This window comes from Talpa europaea (assembly GCF_964194135.1).
Source record: "Talpa europaea genome assembly, chromosome: 1".
Taxonomy (NCBI): domain Eukaryota; kingdom Metazoa; phylum Chordata; class Mammalia; order Eulipotyphla; family Talpidae; genus Talpa; species Talpa europaea.
Genome location: NC_140073.1, coordinates 128,181,001 through 128,197,803, shown reverse-complemented (window position 1 = coordinate 128,197,803; position 16,803 = coordinate 128,181,001). Strand labels below are relative to the sequence as shown.

At 33.9% G+C, this 16,803-nt stretch overlaps 1 protein-coding gene across 2 annotated transcripts in view; it reads left to right on the top strand.

Annotated features, from left to right (window-relative positions):
• BOLL (boule homolog, RNA binding protein) overlaps positions 1-15,205 on the top strand; it is a gene marked incomplete at both ends in the record, with an annotated part of 40,617 nt that extends 25,412 nt beyond the window's left edge. Inside the window, one exon of one of the 2 annotated variants that reach the window (XM_084229459.1) lies at positions 15,047-15,205. In XM_084229459.1, coding sequence (XP_084085585.1) covers positions 15,047-15,205 — 159 coding nt within the window. Of the gene's footprint in view, positions 1-4,962; positions 4,987-15,046 lie in introns of those variants that run through there. The other variant, XM_084229460.1, reaches the window with a different exon arrangement.
• Between the last annotated feature and the right edge of the window lie 1,598 nt (positions 15,206-16,803).

Below are 16,803 nucleotides of genomic sequence, written 5' to 3'. Positions count from 1 at the left end.
ACATGACACAGAAGACCTCTCCTGTCTTGCCCACTGCTCTCCTCAGCAGTGTATCTCAGTAGATCCACCTGTTCTGCCCCCTACTCTGTCTCTGGTGAATCATCTCACCCCCTCCACACACACACACCTCTGGCCTACACCCCAGTTCTTGTATGCATAAATAAATCTTTAAAAAAAGGAAGTCTCTTGATGATGGCTGTTAAGCTGATTTAGAGAACAACTAGTCCAACATAGAGTAAGATTTAGGATGGCTCTTTGCAGAAGAGAGATGGGAAATAATTTTTATCTAATTTTTATCTGTGTGTAAAAAATTGTATTAGTATTTTACAGAACTGTTGAAGGGTGCAGAGACTTAGCCATCAGTTTAAAGAAAACTAAATGAATAGGGGTGGGTGAGAAATGAAGAAATTAGTGAAAAACATAAGGTTGTCAAGAAAAAAATGTAATTTTAATATTTACATAGGAACATGTAACATGCATAGACATTGCCTGTGGACTCGCCCATATAGTAAGCCTTAAATAACAGTTCGTTCTGTTTGTCAACTCATCAAAAATTTATTGGACATCATTTTTTTTAAAGATTTTTTTATTTATGCATACAAGAGCTGGGGTACAGGCCAGAGGAATGGGAAGGTAAGAGGATTCACCAGAGACAGAGTGGAGAACAAAACAGGCAGATTGACTGAAGTACACTGCTGAGGGGAGCAGCAGGTGAGTCAGGAGAGATCTGCTGCGCTATGTGGGTTGCTCCCTGGCCGACTGGAGATCTAACTCTTGCTGCAGAGTCTGCGGATTGCTTCTTAGTGCAGTGCTTAACCCCCTGCGCCACAAGGGAGGCCCCTAAACTAATAATTTTTAAAGCAAATAAAATCTGGGTTGGACAAAATGGGTGAAAGTGGTCAAAATGTACACATTTCCACATATAAAGTAAATCATGGGGATTATATATAATGTAGAGTTGCATGGTAAAGATAGATGATAATACTGTGTTATTGTAGCTTAGACAGTACACCTTAAAAGTTGTCATCACAAGAGAAAAAATTATAATTATGTATGATTATGTATGTTAACTAAACTTACTGTGATGATCATTTCTTAGTCTATACAAATATTGAATCAATATGTTATATACCTAAAACTAATATATGTCAATTATATCTAAAAAAAATACTACTGCAGAAAACCTTTACTTAGTTAATTCTATTCTCTGAAGTCTCCAAAGCACTATTGTCAATAGCTTCTCGGTTTCTCTCAAGGTCTGGTAAACTTCTAATTTCTGACTTTGACTTTTATTTTATCAAGGCAAATCTAATATATTTGAAGCTAGTAATCATTTATTTCTACAGTTTAGAGTACATTCTTTGCTTTCAAGGCATCTTACTGTGTTTTCTTTCATAGATTTTTAGAACTGCTCAATCTAAAGTTTTTCTCCCCCTTGAGTAAGTTAACCCCAGGTTCAACAAACTTTCTATAAAGGGCCCGGTATTAAACATTTTTTTTAAAGATTTATTTTTATTTTATTTTATTTTTATTTATTTATACAAGCACTGGGTACAGTCAGAAGCACAGGAGGGTGAGAGAATTCACCAGAGCCAGAGCGGGGAGCAGAGCAGGCAGAAGGACCGAAGTACACTACTGAGGGGGCAGCGGGTGGCAGGAGAGGTCTGCGCGCCATGTGGGACTCTCCTCCGGGGGCCGGGGAGCAGCCGGGGAATCGAACCGGCGCCACAGAGGCTGCGGGCAGCTTCGCAACCCAGCGCTCAACGGCTGCGCCACCGGGGAGGCCCTAGTATTAAACACTTTAAGCTTTACAAAAGGCCACATGGTCTCTCTCTTATTCATTACCGCTGTTGTAATGTGCACAACCAGATATAAAATATAGTCTCTCTGTTCCACTAAAACTTTACTTACAGAAACAGGTGATAAACCAGATTTAGCCTGTTGGCCATAGTTTCACAGCCTTTGGGTTTAACCTATCATTGGGTTCATGTATTGTCTTAAAGTGTAATGTGAAATAATCGTACAAATGCTTTGGGCTTTATTTTTAATTATTTCTTTTTACTTTTAGCCTCACATCAACCATTTGCCCCTTAGCCTCTGGACTGCTTTAATATTTACATTTGCCATAAGTTCTTCCAGCCACATTAATGTTTGAGGAAGCGTAGATAAAGATTATTTGAGATACTACTGTATAAAGAAGAGAGTAGTTGATACAGTATTCTGAGTAAATTTTATACATCTTTTATGAGAGGGAATCTTTTCATCATGTGGCATATTTTATTTTCACATTTTTAGCATTCAAGTTCCATTTTTTTCTCCTTGCATCCTGAGCCTGTCATTCCATCTATTTGAACTTTTTTCCCTTATACATAATCTTTTTTCCTTCCCCTTAGCACCAACTACTTGAATGAACATCTTTTCACTACTTAAGATACAACCCAGCCAACTTTAATCTTTTACAGAATTGTTTCCTAAACTCTTTTGGGTAATGTCTTACCCTACTTGGAGGACACGTGATAACAAGCAGTTAGATTTTGTATTACATAGTTCATTAATAATATTTTAAACATACCTGTTTCAGAAAAGCTCATGTCTGTCCTCCCATATGAAATGAATATTCCTTCAATATTGAGAGATCTACTCAAACTACTTACCTAATATTTATTGCCAATATTTAATATTTCTTGTTAGCCAAATCCCAAGTCTTGTCCTAGTTCTTATCCTCTTAGATTCTCTTTAATTCAGTACTGTCAACTAGTCTGTACTCAGATTTGATTAATTCTTGAATGTGATTCTCTTTCCTTTTTTTTTTTTGATTCTCTTTCCTTGCATTCAGTTTGATCTTACAGTCTCTTTCAGAAATATGTTTCATCCTCGTTTACCAGTTTGTAGTCACGGTACAGTTCTCTTTGTCCTCTAAGTTGGCCTTTCTTCTGTGTTTTAATAATATCTAAGTGTTAATTTGACACCAGTGCTGTGATTCTCTTCCTAACAAGACATGGATAGTCACTACCTCCTCAAACTGAAAATCATGACTATGCAGTTCCTTAGACTTTATTTTCAGAACTTTCACCTGTTATATGTTAGTGAATCCTTCTTTCTTCTCTAAAAGCATTACTGGTGATTTTTCTGATCTCTTGATGTTATGGTCTATTTATACTATTTTGAGTCCCTTTTTTAGCTCACAAACTTGCTGAGAATAATAGATGCATTTCTCTTTCCCCTGCCAAATCCTTTATCTAAACACTATTCTTGCCTAACCAGATTACTATACTACCAAATACTATATAGTACTATATTTCCTCAAGAGTTTTCTATCTTTCATTTTCATCCTTTAGTCATGCATAAAGTCTGAATTAAGGTTTTTTTTTAATCTGTAGTTAGTGTTTTCCCTCTTACTATTCTTATCTCATACTTAAGCAAATTTCTTACCCTTAAATATTCTCCTTTGTTTCCTCATACTTATCAACCTAAATTATTCATATACAACTATTTGTGTTTTTCTTTGAGCCAAAATGTAGCTATCACTTGCTCCTCTTCTCTCTAAGCATACTGAGTTGCTATAAATTGTGGTAACAAGCAGTTTTAAATAGAACAGTTCTGTTTTTCCTGAGAAAATTAGAGCAAATTGCCAGTAAGCTATGAGTAGTAGCAAGCATTCTAGTTATATATTACCACAGTAGCTTACAATCACATAGTAAATATTTATTGCGCACCTACCATGTGTTAGCCAATGTTCTAGACACTGAAAGTAACACTGAACAATATTAAGTGGTATTGGAGAAGCCAGAGAAATACAGACTAGCAAACCAGACAATTTTATTCCCTAGAGCCATGCTGTCCCCATATGGTACTCACTAGCTGTAAGAGGCAAGTTAATTTTAATGTGAAATTTTAAATTGAATTCTACAGTTGCAGCTAGCCACATTTCAAGTACTATATAGCCTCTGTGGCTAGTGGCTACAATTTTTCCATCAACATGGAAAGTTCTATCAGACAGCATTGCTCTGAGATAAGGAACAAATATGAAAAATTTTGAGCCTATTCAGAATTTAAAATATGTTGTAAGGCAGCTTGACCTCCTAAAATGAGGAGTTGATCATATTATGCCCAAAGTCCCAGAAAGATCACAGCAAATTGTGTTGTTATTGTAGTTGTTTTTTACCCAAATTAACCTTAACACAAAAAAATAATCTTCAGTATGTGGAGAAAGAAAGCAAAAAATTAAATAACTCAGGATGACACAGGTATATTTTTCTGATTATATGACAGAAATACCAATATGCCTGCCCCACCAATGCCAACTTGAAGGGAATTTTGGGAGTTTTGAACAACTTTCTAAATAGTTTCTACCAATCTCTACTCCCCTTTTAAAAAAAAAAAGTTTTTAAAAACTCACCTAATAAAGTCTTCATCATTATCATTTGGTTTCTGTATTGACTGGTCCTCATTTTTTTTTTTTTTAAGATTTATTTATACAACCATTAGGTACAGTCAGAAGCGCGGGAGGGTGAGAGAACCCACCAGAGCCAGAGCAGGGAGCAGAACAGGCAGACCGACGAAGAAGTACACTGCTGAGGAGAGGTCTGCGCGCCAAGTGGGACCCTTGCCCAGGGGGCCGGGGATCGAACTGGTGCTGCAGAGGCTGCGGGGCTGCCCGCAGCCCAGCGCTCAACTGCTGCGCCACCAGGGAGGCCCTGGTCCTCATTTTTATGTGCTAAACATTTATACCATCACACTAGAGATTATCTAAAATAGACTGTAAGCACTCAGAGAGCAGGGTGCAAGCCTTTTTTGAGTTCAGAAGCCTGAAATAACACTATACCATATTCAGTACCACATGTTCTGCAAGTTTTTAGTAAATGATCATTGATGTCTTACATTCATTTACTCTAACTTATTCTTTTGTTTTTACTCTGCTTAGTCTTTCTGATCAATATTTTATTTCTCTTTACTTAACAGACAGTGTGGAGCATTCATTATTAAGGCAATTGGGCAGCTCTAGTCCAGCTCAACTGATTTCTTGTTCAGTGATCCTTGTGTGACCAAGATCCAGCTTCAACAAACCGGCTAGAAGCTGCCCATTGTGAAACTTAGGGTTCGTTAATACCTTGCCATACTATTTATTCCACTATTAGCTTTCTAAATTTGATGAAATTTTCTTTTTCAGCTGTTCTGCAAAATTATTTAGGTAGATGTGGAATGTTGGCTTTTTTATGTGTTAACCTAACTGTAGTGACATTCTCCACATGTTTTTTCCATTCCATAAATAATAACCACATTGGGAATAGTGAGGTGTCTTTCATTTGCTTTGCTTTGTGTTATTTCTCTTCTTCTGAACATTTTAGATGTTATGTTTCTAATTTTTGCTATTTATTTTAATATTTAGAATTAAGAATTACTTTTAATTCTAATAGAATTTTAAATATTTCCATGCCTTTAAGTGTACAGTACATTTAATTTTAATGATTCAGTTCTACTCGCCAGTTTTGTGATTTATTGTGCTTTTGTCTAATTTTTATTTGTTACTGGTACTGTTTAATTTTGCTTCTTCCTGGTTTTCAGAATTTGAGTAGCATTTATACTTTTTTATAACATTTTCCAAATATTAGAAATACCATCAACATGATCATTATTGTTGTCTTTTGCATATAATTAATTTGACTACATTAAATTTTTTCTCTAATGTTTGAGATAATGCTGCAAGCTTCCTATATAGTACCAGCCACTTGGTACCAAGTTTTATATGATCTAGATCACCTAATAGAATCGTTGTGATAATAACTCACCTTTGACTTGATCCCGTAACATTGACTGTATTTGTCATGACTAATCCCATGACATATATTTGTCATGACTAATCCCATGACATTCCACTATATTTAAGTGTTCTTTGAATGCTTAGTCTTTTGATGTTTTCACTTACATATTACAATATATTGAATTACAGTTTTTAAAAGGACAATTATTTTTATTAAAAACAAAGCTTTATCTTAATACCAAATGAAAATTTTAGATTCTAATTCTAAATCTTACTTTTATCATAAAATTAGAAAATAAATGGGGAAGTAAAGCCATTGTTCAAAAGTTACAGAACAAATCATAAGAGTTTCTATCACTAAAATTCCTATAGTATAAAAGCAGTCCTTGCATTTATTTGTAGTTCTTTAATTGAATTCCTAATTTTAGAAGAGGGAGAAAGCCATAAATATTGGCATTACCCTAATCTGTCTCCTCTCTTTCCTATTCTATCCCCAGAAATATTCTATGATCAGGAGCAAAAATAATAGAACATAGACCCCAGTGATTTTCCTGGTGAGTCCAATAGGGCATTTCTTTCAAAACCATAATGAATGTTAGCTAATCAAATGGTTACACTAGAATAACATGACTATATGAATATATAAATATATACAAGCATACAAGGATCCCATGTACATTAATTATTCTCAGTTTCTAGAAATGTAAATAGACTAAGTCCCACAATGAAATTTCAAACGTTTTTGTTATGTAAATAAAAAATATTAACCACTGATGTTAAAGATCTTCTTTTAATAGCACTATCCTTCAGAATAAAAAAAGTTAATGTTTTGATTTTCATAGTGTTAAACATGATGCTAAACAAATCCTGGACTGTTAATAAAAATTAATGATATATTTTTGGATAAGGAATTTTGATGATGTTACCCAAGTGTATTTCTTCCACAAAGCTGTATAAACTACATATACATCTATGAGTTATATGCATATACACATAAAGCTACACACATATGCCTATACATAATATTTTCATAAAATTTAGCTTTATTTTCAAACGCTATTCAAAATTGTGGACTTTATCACCAACCTAAATATATGGAAGACATCATTAACTTTCTTCATGACCTGGCTTGATAGCCCAAACATGTTACTCCTAAAAACAAAATGGGAGGACAAAAATTCTCCTTAATTATATATCCCTTTTTTAATAGTCTATCTTCTACAGATAAATTTGAAAAGTTTTTACTTATTTAGTTCCCATTTTGAAAGGCCAGTTTTAAGACATCTGCAATTCCTTCTTTGTTTAGAGTGAAATGGATAACACAAATACGCATATGCCAAAATCACAAGGTAGTAACTTCACAACCTGTTTTTCCAAATTCTCTAATATAATCAGAAATAGATAGATGGTAGCATGTCAAAAAATAAAGGATCTCAGAAAATTAATACTTTCACTTCCTCTGTCAACTGATTTCAGAAGGATGCCTTGGAAAAAGAGGTATGATAATTTATAACATTACTTTATAAATTTCTGCCAATAAATATTTTCAAACAAATGTATACATGACAATGCCCATTAATAGGAGTGTTTCCTGGATCTATGAATTAAAGTCATATATATAAAAATTCTTTCTTTCCCAGAAGTAGTGCTTCAATAGTAGTAAAATACAGAATCCAGGGCCTTTCTGGTGGCGCAAGGGGTTAGGACTCAATCTATGAAGCAATCCGCAGACACTGCAGCGTGAGTTCAATCTCCGGCCAGGGAGGTGACCCACATGGCACAGCAGACCTCTCCTGTCTCACCCGCTGCTCCCCTCAGCAGTGTACTTCAGTCAGTCTGCCTGTTCTGTTCCCCACTCTGTCTCTGGTGAATCCTTTTACCCCCCGCATCTCTGGCCTATACCCCAACTCTTATATGAATGAATAAATTTTTTTGGGGGGGGGGGTGAAAAACAGAATCCAAAGGAGTCGCTAAGACTTTAGGAGAGCATCCAATCCAACTTTGATAGATGCCCTGTTAGTAGTAAATTGTTGGTCCCTAAATCTATACTTTGACTACAACTTTATTCTAAAATCTCTATAGACTTAAAAAAGAAAAAGGGTAAAACTTTACCCAAAGAATATAAAAATTCATAATTGGTTCTGTTTCTTTCACCTATATTCAGCATTTTCATTTCTGTGCATAAATTATTGAAAATATATCAGCTTCTGTCCTTCCAATTTGAATGCCATTGACTGCAACTACAGTGGCTGCTGTCTATTGGACCAGTTATATGCATTTGTCTTTGTGCTTTTACATACTGCATGAACTTGCTAACATTTTCTGCATTCTCCTGGTTCCTCTCACAAATAAGTGTCATTCCTAGATCACTTGTTTTATTTCACATCATTACTTTTTTCTCTTTTTCATGTGACATAGTTCTCCTTCATTTTTCTAAATACTAGTTTCATGATTATCTTGTTTTTACCCTACTCTCTAATCTGTCAGTATCTGCAGATGGAAAATGCCAGACAGATTTCAAACTAGTGAACTGGCAGATTTAAAGATTTCCAGTTTTATTCTTTTTAGCCATGTTACTTAAATAATATCAGCTAATATAATGCCAAGCCTGATTGTATTATAGTGAAGATATATAGTAGCAGGACAGAAAATCATTAAAACATTTTATTGATCTTAAAACATGTAATTTTAAATGTTTCCATCTGTGGAGTTATCAGTTTTCCTCATTTGAATAATTTCTTAGTTTAGTCAATATTTACTTACTAATATTTTGTTTCATAATTTCTAAATGAAGCTAGTATATTAATCTCCATTTTGTATTTGTATCAAGATGTATACCCATGAGTAATTGTCATCTAGTGTTTCTTTACAGGGAATATGAGTCATAAACATCTTGTACTTTTGGAAAACAGAGATGTGACAAGTTGACCCTCTACTTGAGGGATAAAGCCCTTCCCTTCCTCCCCTGCAAAGAGTATTTAACTTACGGGTTTTTGTTCCTCATCAGAGGAAAGTTGGTAGGCCCTAGATCCTCACATTTATATGGGATGTATCTATTAGATTCCAGTGTGCCACGGGTAGAGAGAATTGTTATTAAGAAAGCCCTTTGACTAGACACTTCTTTCATTTCCTTCTTTGTGGAAAGCAGTGGATAAGATGTATCTCCGAAAGCCCAAACCACCCCCCCCCCCCGGGGGAGGGAATAATGCTTTGAAGCCATGATAGTTTTTTTGATTGTTATTTTGTTTTATGAGGAGAGTAAAATTTTTTCTCTGAATTGTAAAGACTTCAAAGTAACTGCTTCAAAGTTCTTAGCATTTATTTTCCTCCCATTACTTACCAGTGACAAATTTTATGGCATTTTCTATAGATCTCTAATAGGTTTCAATGCTTTTAAAAGCAGTTGTCCATTTAGAATAGTCCACACTAAAAATCAAGTTGTACTCTTCCTGTCCCATTAATTTCCTAAGCCTACCATTTGTCCTCTTTCAATCTGAAAAGAATTTCCTACCTATTCAACCTAAAATTCTCCTTTCCAGCTTTTTCTAAAAGTAACATACCCTTATTGTTTGGATCAATTTTTAAAAATCAAGTGTGCTGATGAGAAAGACCAAATTCCATCTAGAATTCCCCCCTTCTGGTTATTACCATTCTGAAGACACTCTATTTTCTATTTTGGATAGCCTTTATCCATATTTTTATATAACCTGAGTCTTATCCACAGAATTCTGTTAACATTTTTTGACTGAAAAAGATAGGGCTGAAGAATATTTACTATGTATATATTATTTATGTACTGTAATCTCAGTTTTAACATTGAAATATTGCTTTAAGCTAGAAGTACAATCAAGCATACTTAATTTTACAAGAGTTTTGCCTACTTCTAACCATATTATCAGTGGTATTAAATTCACAGGGTATTTCCCACAAAAAGATGTCTACATTGGGCTAAATACCTAATAACAGTAACTCAAATTCTAGATTTAGGGAATAAAAGCAATAGAAAAAGGATCTTTCCCTGTCTAAAAATAAGATTAAGGAGATAACCTATTAAACAAAAAAACTAAATCCAATTAACATGAAAATATTCAGGCAATGTTTTGCTTTAAGGAATCTAACTTAAACACAGCTAAATCATACTTAAGAGCGTGTTCTTGGTTTTCACAGCTTCTTTCCTTCTATTTCTGAATACATTGGTACTCTAAAATCTCCATGTGTTTTACAATGGTTCATAATAACAGAGTAAACATTTTCAAAGTGGAGAGGAGGAGGAGGAAAGAGAGAACATGGATAGCTTTTGTTTGAACTTAGAATGTTATAACATTTTAATACTCAATTTCTTTTGCTTTCTATATTATAAATACTATAAAAAGCAATTTTTTAATTAAGCAGAGTTACCTTTGTATCTAATTCCTAAAGGGCAGATGAAACTAGAAAGAATGTTAGTTAATACACATGGTTTTATATATGTCTATGCCTTATTCTTGATTTCAAAAGGTTATCCCATTTCCTCAAAGGATTTCACAGTTCAACCCTAGATAGTAATGAAATACGGACATTTTGTATTACACTTCAGCAAATCTGCATTTTTTAAATTAAAAATTCTTTTAAAAATTCTGGTTTAGACTATAAATTTAACATTGTATGACTCATTTAATCTACTCATTTGCTACTTGAAAATACTTCCTAAGTCATTATAACCTTTGCTTAAACTTTATACACACACTACAGAAAATTCAGCTTTCCTTATTATCCTCTAAATATTTGAGAAAATATCCAAAATTCATTCTAAATATCATCACTTCTTATGAATCACCCACTTAGTTTGCTTTCTTTATTAAACATCCCTCAAATCAAACATCTTAAACCTCTATACCTAAAAGTAAGCGTCTTAGGGGCCTCCCTGGTGGCGCAAGGGTTAAGATGCAACCTATGAAGCTGTCTGCAGCCACTGCAGCATGAGTTAGATTCCCAGCCAGCCAGGGAGCAACCCACATGGACAGCAGACCTCTCCTGACCCACCCGCTGCTCCCCTCAGCAGTGTACTTTGGTCAGTCTGCCTGTTCTGCTCCCTGCTCTGGCTCTGGTGAATTCTCTCACCCTCCTGCACTTCTGACTGTACCCAGTGCTTGTATGGGTGGGTAAATAAATCTTCTAAAAAAATTTATTTATGCATACAGCGCTGGGGTATAGGCCAGAGTTGCAGGGAGTGAGAGGATTCACCAGAGCCAGAGTGGGGAACAGAGCAGACAGACTGACCAAGTACACTGCTGAGAGGTGAAGCGGGCACAGCAGGAGAGGTCTGCTGCACCATGTGGGACCCTCGCTGGCGGCCAGGGATCGAACCGGTGCTGCAGAGGCTGTGGGTAGCTTCGCAGCCCAGCGCTCAACTGCTGCACCACCAGGAAGGCCCAAATAAATAAATTTAAAAAAAAAAAAAGCATCTTAAACATCTGTAAGTAAAAGTAATCAATAATATAGTTCTCATTGGCATCATTAAATCTTAGGTCATACATTTTCAAAAGAATCTTGTTTCTGTTCTTAATTAAGTACCATTTGGGGCCTCTCTGGTGGCACAGGGGTTAAGTCTCAGCGCTATCAAGCTATCACCAGCCACTGTGACCTGATTTCCATCCTGGCTAGGCAACTAATACCTCTCCTCTTGCCTCCTGTCTTGCTGCTGCTCCACTCAGCTCTGTGTTTCAGTGGATCTACCTGTTCTGCTCCCCATTCTGTCTCTGGTAAGTCCTCTCATTCCCCACTCCTTTGGCCTAGACCCCAGTTCTTGTCTGCATAAGTAAATAAATAAATCTTTTTAAACAAAAGGTTTAAAAATTAATAAAGTGCCATTTGTTCTATTTTAGTAAGACAAGCTTGTAATTAGTGTCAGTCTCAAGAGGGTCATGGATAAGAATGTAACATCTTTTCTGAGATAATTACATTCTCAGAGACTTACCGAATTCCAGTATGAATTATAGCTTAACCTTCTCTGAAATATATGATTACATGGATTCAGATTTAGAAGTTCTTGTTTTCCAGCATACATTTCCTCTTGAATCTCACTCCTACCTTCATTGAACAACAGAAAGACTTGACTTGATTATCTTTATAAAAATGCAGGATATTTTACTTATGGACAAGTTCCTCTGATATTTTTCACTTTTCATAGTAGTCAGAAAGTTCTTTACTGATATGTGCTGCAACTTCTTACTAAATGCAGAAGTGATATATTTATCATTCAAAACAAGACATGTAAGGTGAAAGGTATACCAAAAATAATTAAAATATAATTTTTGAAATATATACTTATTGACCAACATAGTGCTATTCAAAGATTATTTTTCAAAAATGAAATTTTATTAGGCACAAACCTAGACTGTTTCAAGAAAACTGCAATGTAGATGAAACTACTGATATATTGCAAAATGAATGTGGTAACATTAAACTGGAATCAAAGAGTATAGTATCAAAGGGATTGATTCATACAGAATAGACCTGAATTCCTCTGTTATTTTAATCCTGAAGCTTTGATTCAGACCTTGATAAAAACCATTTAAATAAATTGAATTATGTCTAGGTATAAGCCTGTTCCCCTATGTTATAGTCATGAAATCATAAGATTCATGTGACTTAAGGACTATAGCATCAACAAGTTTAAAGATATTAGTCTGAAAATATTAGTAACTTAACATTTGTAACTAAATTTGCTGTATAATTACTAGGCCATTCTAAAGAAAAATTTGGTACGTCACTGCAGATTATTTAAAGTCCATGATAATAATTCCTTACAAAAATAGTATTAACTTTGTTGTTGATGGTAATCTATAAAATCATACTTATAATATCATGTTTTTGCTTACTATATTTTCAAGTGTAAGAATAATACCTTAAATTAATGAGCACTTCAAATACATTGCCTCATTTTTTTTGTTTTCCACTCAATGTTTTTGTGAACTAATCGGGCAACTTTTTATAAGAGAAGTGAGGCTTAGAAAGGTTAAGAGAATGGCCCAAATGACATTACTATTTAGTAGTAGAACCCAAAACCTATGATTACTAATAAATTGTCATCTGCAAAGAAGCAAATGCTTTTATAGGAAGGAGGTGGAGAAATGACAGTATAAGATCCTTGGAGAATACAGTTCTTTTAAGAAGTAATTTTAGTCCCATCCAAGAGTTACAAACCAACTTTCATTGAATCACTAAAATTAAATCTCATATAAATTAAATTTTTGACTCACAGTGTCTGTTTCAATCCAGTGTCTGGGAGTCTGGATCAGAAAAACATTTCAATTCTAAAATAAATGTGATTAACTGTTTAATCATGCTTTTACCAGGTGAACTGAGAATTAACCAGTTTCCTAAACTAAAATAGTGCAAACAGAAGTACCCTAGAACTCAATTTTTAGATTGTTAATCAAAAATTTTCTTTTAAAGTATTATATAAGTCAGCATTCAAGGAAGTGTAAGAACACCACATGAGAAGAAAACCCCTCTAAATTATCCCAGAATAACTTTAATCCCTCTGTAGAAAAAGATATCTAAAGGGTATGGCATCTACTCATTATATATTGTGACCATGCACATTTCCCCATGTTTTCGAGAGCATTAAGTTCGCCAATAAAAACAAACGAACATTCAGTTGTTTTTCATCTTTCTACTTTTGTTGTGAATAACTACAATACAGACATTTATCAATCTTTATGTGGACACTCCATGTAGTGTTTGTTATTTAGGGAAAGGTTTATTCTTGTTCTTTTCTTATATCCTAATGACAAGTACTAGAGTCTTGCCACTTTTTAAACTGATATAAATGTGCGTGGCTCCAAGATAAGTGAATCATTATCATAATTGCCTAGTGAAATCTCCTTACCTCAAAAGGTACTATATAGCCTCATGTCATTGAAGTCAATTTTTTCACACTGATTTCAATACCTTTAAATTATTTTACAGTACTTCATAAATAGTTCTTTTCTAATTAGAAGACTATTTTATAACTTCATAAAGTATCTTGAAGTAAGGTGAATTATTCTCTGTAATAACACATTTTTAATCCTATAGGCCTCTAGGTCTGATATGCCAAAGAAAAAATTACTCATTTTTCCTAAGACTTAACGCTGATGGTTGCCTTTTCTCACACTTGCAAGTTGTTTCATTGTTAGTAGACATGATCAAAGTCTTGGTAGTCAAGAGAGTGGCATATAGCCCAAATTATGAAAAATGTAACAGTATATAAACAAACATCCTCCTCAGAATATTTTGCTTTATATCTTACAAGTTTTTAGTTCATTTCCTTTAACTATTTTTAAGTTGCTAGTTTTCAGAAGAACTACTAAGATACCTGGTGTTACATTTCTGTTGTCATATTCAGGATGGGTAATTGATTTGGCTTAAGTGCTACTTCCAAAGTTTAATTTAGCTTTGTAAGATAAACTCAGGCTACTTGATGCTTGCATATCTTCACGACTTCAAACTCAAATCATTTAAAGCAGGTAGAGCAGGGCCTCCTTGGTGGCACAAGGGGTTAAGCATCACACTATGAAGCAATCCACAGCCTCTGCAGCATGAGTTTGATCCCAGGCTGGCCAGGGAGCAACCCAGATGGCAAGGCAGACCATTCCTATCTCTCCTATCTCACCCACTGCTCCCCTCAACAGTGTATTTCAGTCAGTCTGCCTGTTCTGTTCCCCACTCTGTCTCTGGTGAATCCTCTCACACACACACCACTCCCCGCAACTCTGGCCTGTAACCCCAGCTCTTGTATACATAAATAAATCTTAAAAAAAAAAAAAAAAGCAGGTAGAGCAAATGATGAGATTTTCAGGAAAAGAAGGATTTAGCTAAACACTAATTTCTGAAGTAGATAAGTAGTCATTATTGATACCTTAGCTTCAATTTTCCTGTTTTCAAGTATCTTGAGCAAAACAGTATCTCTAACAATGCGATGTTTGGCAAAGGATCAAATAAAATCATTTATTGAACAGTCTGTATACCAGATGCTTAACAGTAGGATAAAATGTTACTCTATTAATATGAAAATCTATTAATAATTCACTTATTTTCTCTGGGTAGTTGCTTCCTCAGTCACAGGACCTAACTCTAATTTTGGTATCTATGTGGAAACAGGTTATATAATAACCTACTCTTTCTAATGAGAATTTCCCAAAGCACACCTTCTCAGAATCCAGACCAAGTTAATCTTATTTTTAAAATCTTTCCCTTAAGTAATTATAAGAGCCATTTAAAGTGCATTAAAACCCTAATTTTCTTTAAATCTCTTAATAGGAACCAAGGTTACATTCTGTGAGAAGAGGCTTTTCTCAACCGTCATCTATAGGTTTGAAACCTCGATATTCTCGAAGTCCACACTTTCATCCTAGGAAAGATTTCAGAGCAGAGGATTCAATTCTTACTCTACCTTCCTCTACTGATTCTGTTAAGTAGAGTTTTAGAAAACTATTTTATCCAATAATGGAAAACTAGGCCATGTGTGGTCTGATAACAAATATGAGGGTATTGGATGTGCTTACAATTAAATGTTTTTGCCTTTTAAGGAAATTTAAAAAGTCTTAACAGCCAGAACATCAGAGATGCAGGATAAAAGCATGGTTTCCTTTACTCACACACACTTAAGTAACATAGACTTATAGTGTGTAACAAATAGAACATAGGTAATATTTATAAAACAACCAATATCTTGATAAAGTTTTAAAATTTTGGTCATCATCTGGATATCTTATCAATATGACAATGTCATATCCAGCCACTTAAAAACATCTTTGATATTTGGGTTTTCCAGTTTGATTTCAGGTGTCATATTTATAGACAGCCATGGCATATACAGAATATACACAACAGACTGTTTACAATAAATTCCTAAAAATACTGTTTTAGGGAGAAAAATACTGTTTCTACACTACTGTTTTAGTGTAGAAAATTCTAACTTCCACATTATTTTGTTTTCAGTGGATTTAGGTTTGTATATATTTTGCTTGTATTAATGTTTTTGATAAGATATTTCAAACTCAAGGTTTACATTAGAAATTTTGGTAGATATTAATACATATAAAAATTGTTTATATAAAACATAAAAAATGTTGTATCACAATCAACTATTTATTTTATGCGAACTACTATGTTTAAAGTTGACACCATTCTTAAATATACTTAAAGGTATCTCCAAATCTATTTCTGGCCCTGTCATTCATACATGAAATATTAGGGCTCTTATAAGCATTTACTGCATATCATGTCAGATTCAATACAGGTTTCTTCCTTTAACACAGCAACACTTACTAATACCCCTTTATATCTTTCATTTAGGTCTTAGTTTGTCAAGTTGCTAGGTTTTCAAAACATTAATCTTGACTGAATAAAACTTACCTATAACATATTTTATCTTTAATATAGAGACGCTATGATTATCTACTCTTACAGAAATTATTTTATAAGTAAAAACTGCCATACTATTTTTCAAAATTAAAAAATGGTCATGCTAACTTTAAATCCTTCCTGTTAATATATATTCCAACTTTCTTCTATAAAAATGTTATATTCCTTTTATAGTAGATTGGATTAAAAATAGAAGTGAAAATACAGTATATAAATATCAATATTTAAACTGACTAAAAGGAACTTTATTCTAGCATTTATAGAAATTTGTGCAATTCTAGCACAAATTTTAATTTGTGAATTAATTTTAATTCATGAATTTTAATTTCATGAATATTCCATAAACCAAAGTTAGTTTGTACTTCTTTTGAGGAAAAATAAGAATTATATATCAAAGCCTTGTATTAGGAAGATGATCACCCTATTACAATTTAAATTAATTTTTTATCCCGTCCCATAAAGGATAATGAATTATCCACTTATGTATATATTTATTGGCTATATCACCATATTTTCAGGCTAAAATATTTAGATTGAGGGAAAAAATGTAATAGCATAGTCATAGTACAGAATATTCTAGCACATCCTAAGGCCACTTCATCTATTGAGAATATTTTATTTTGCTATATTTATTTTGAATATAACAAGCT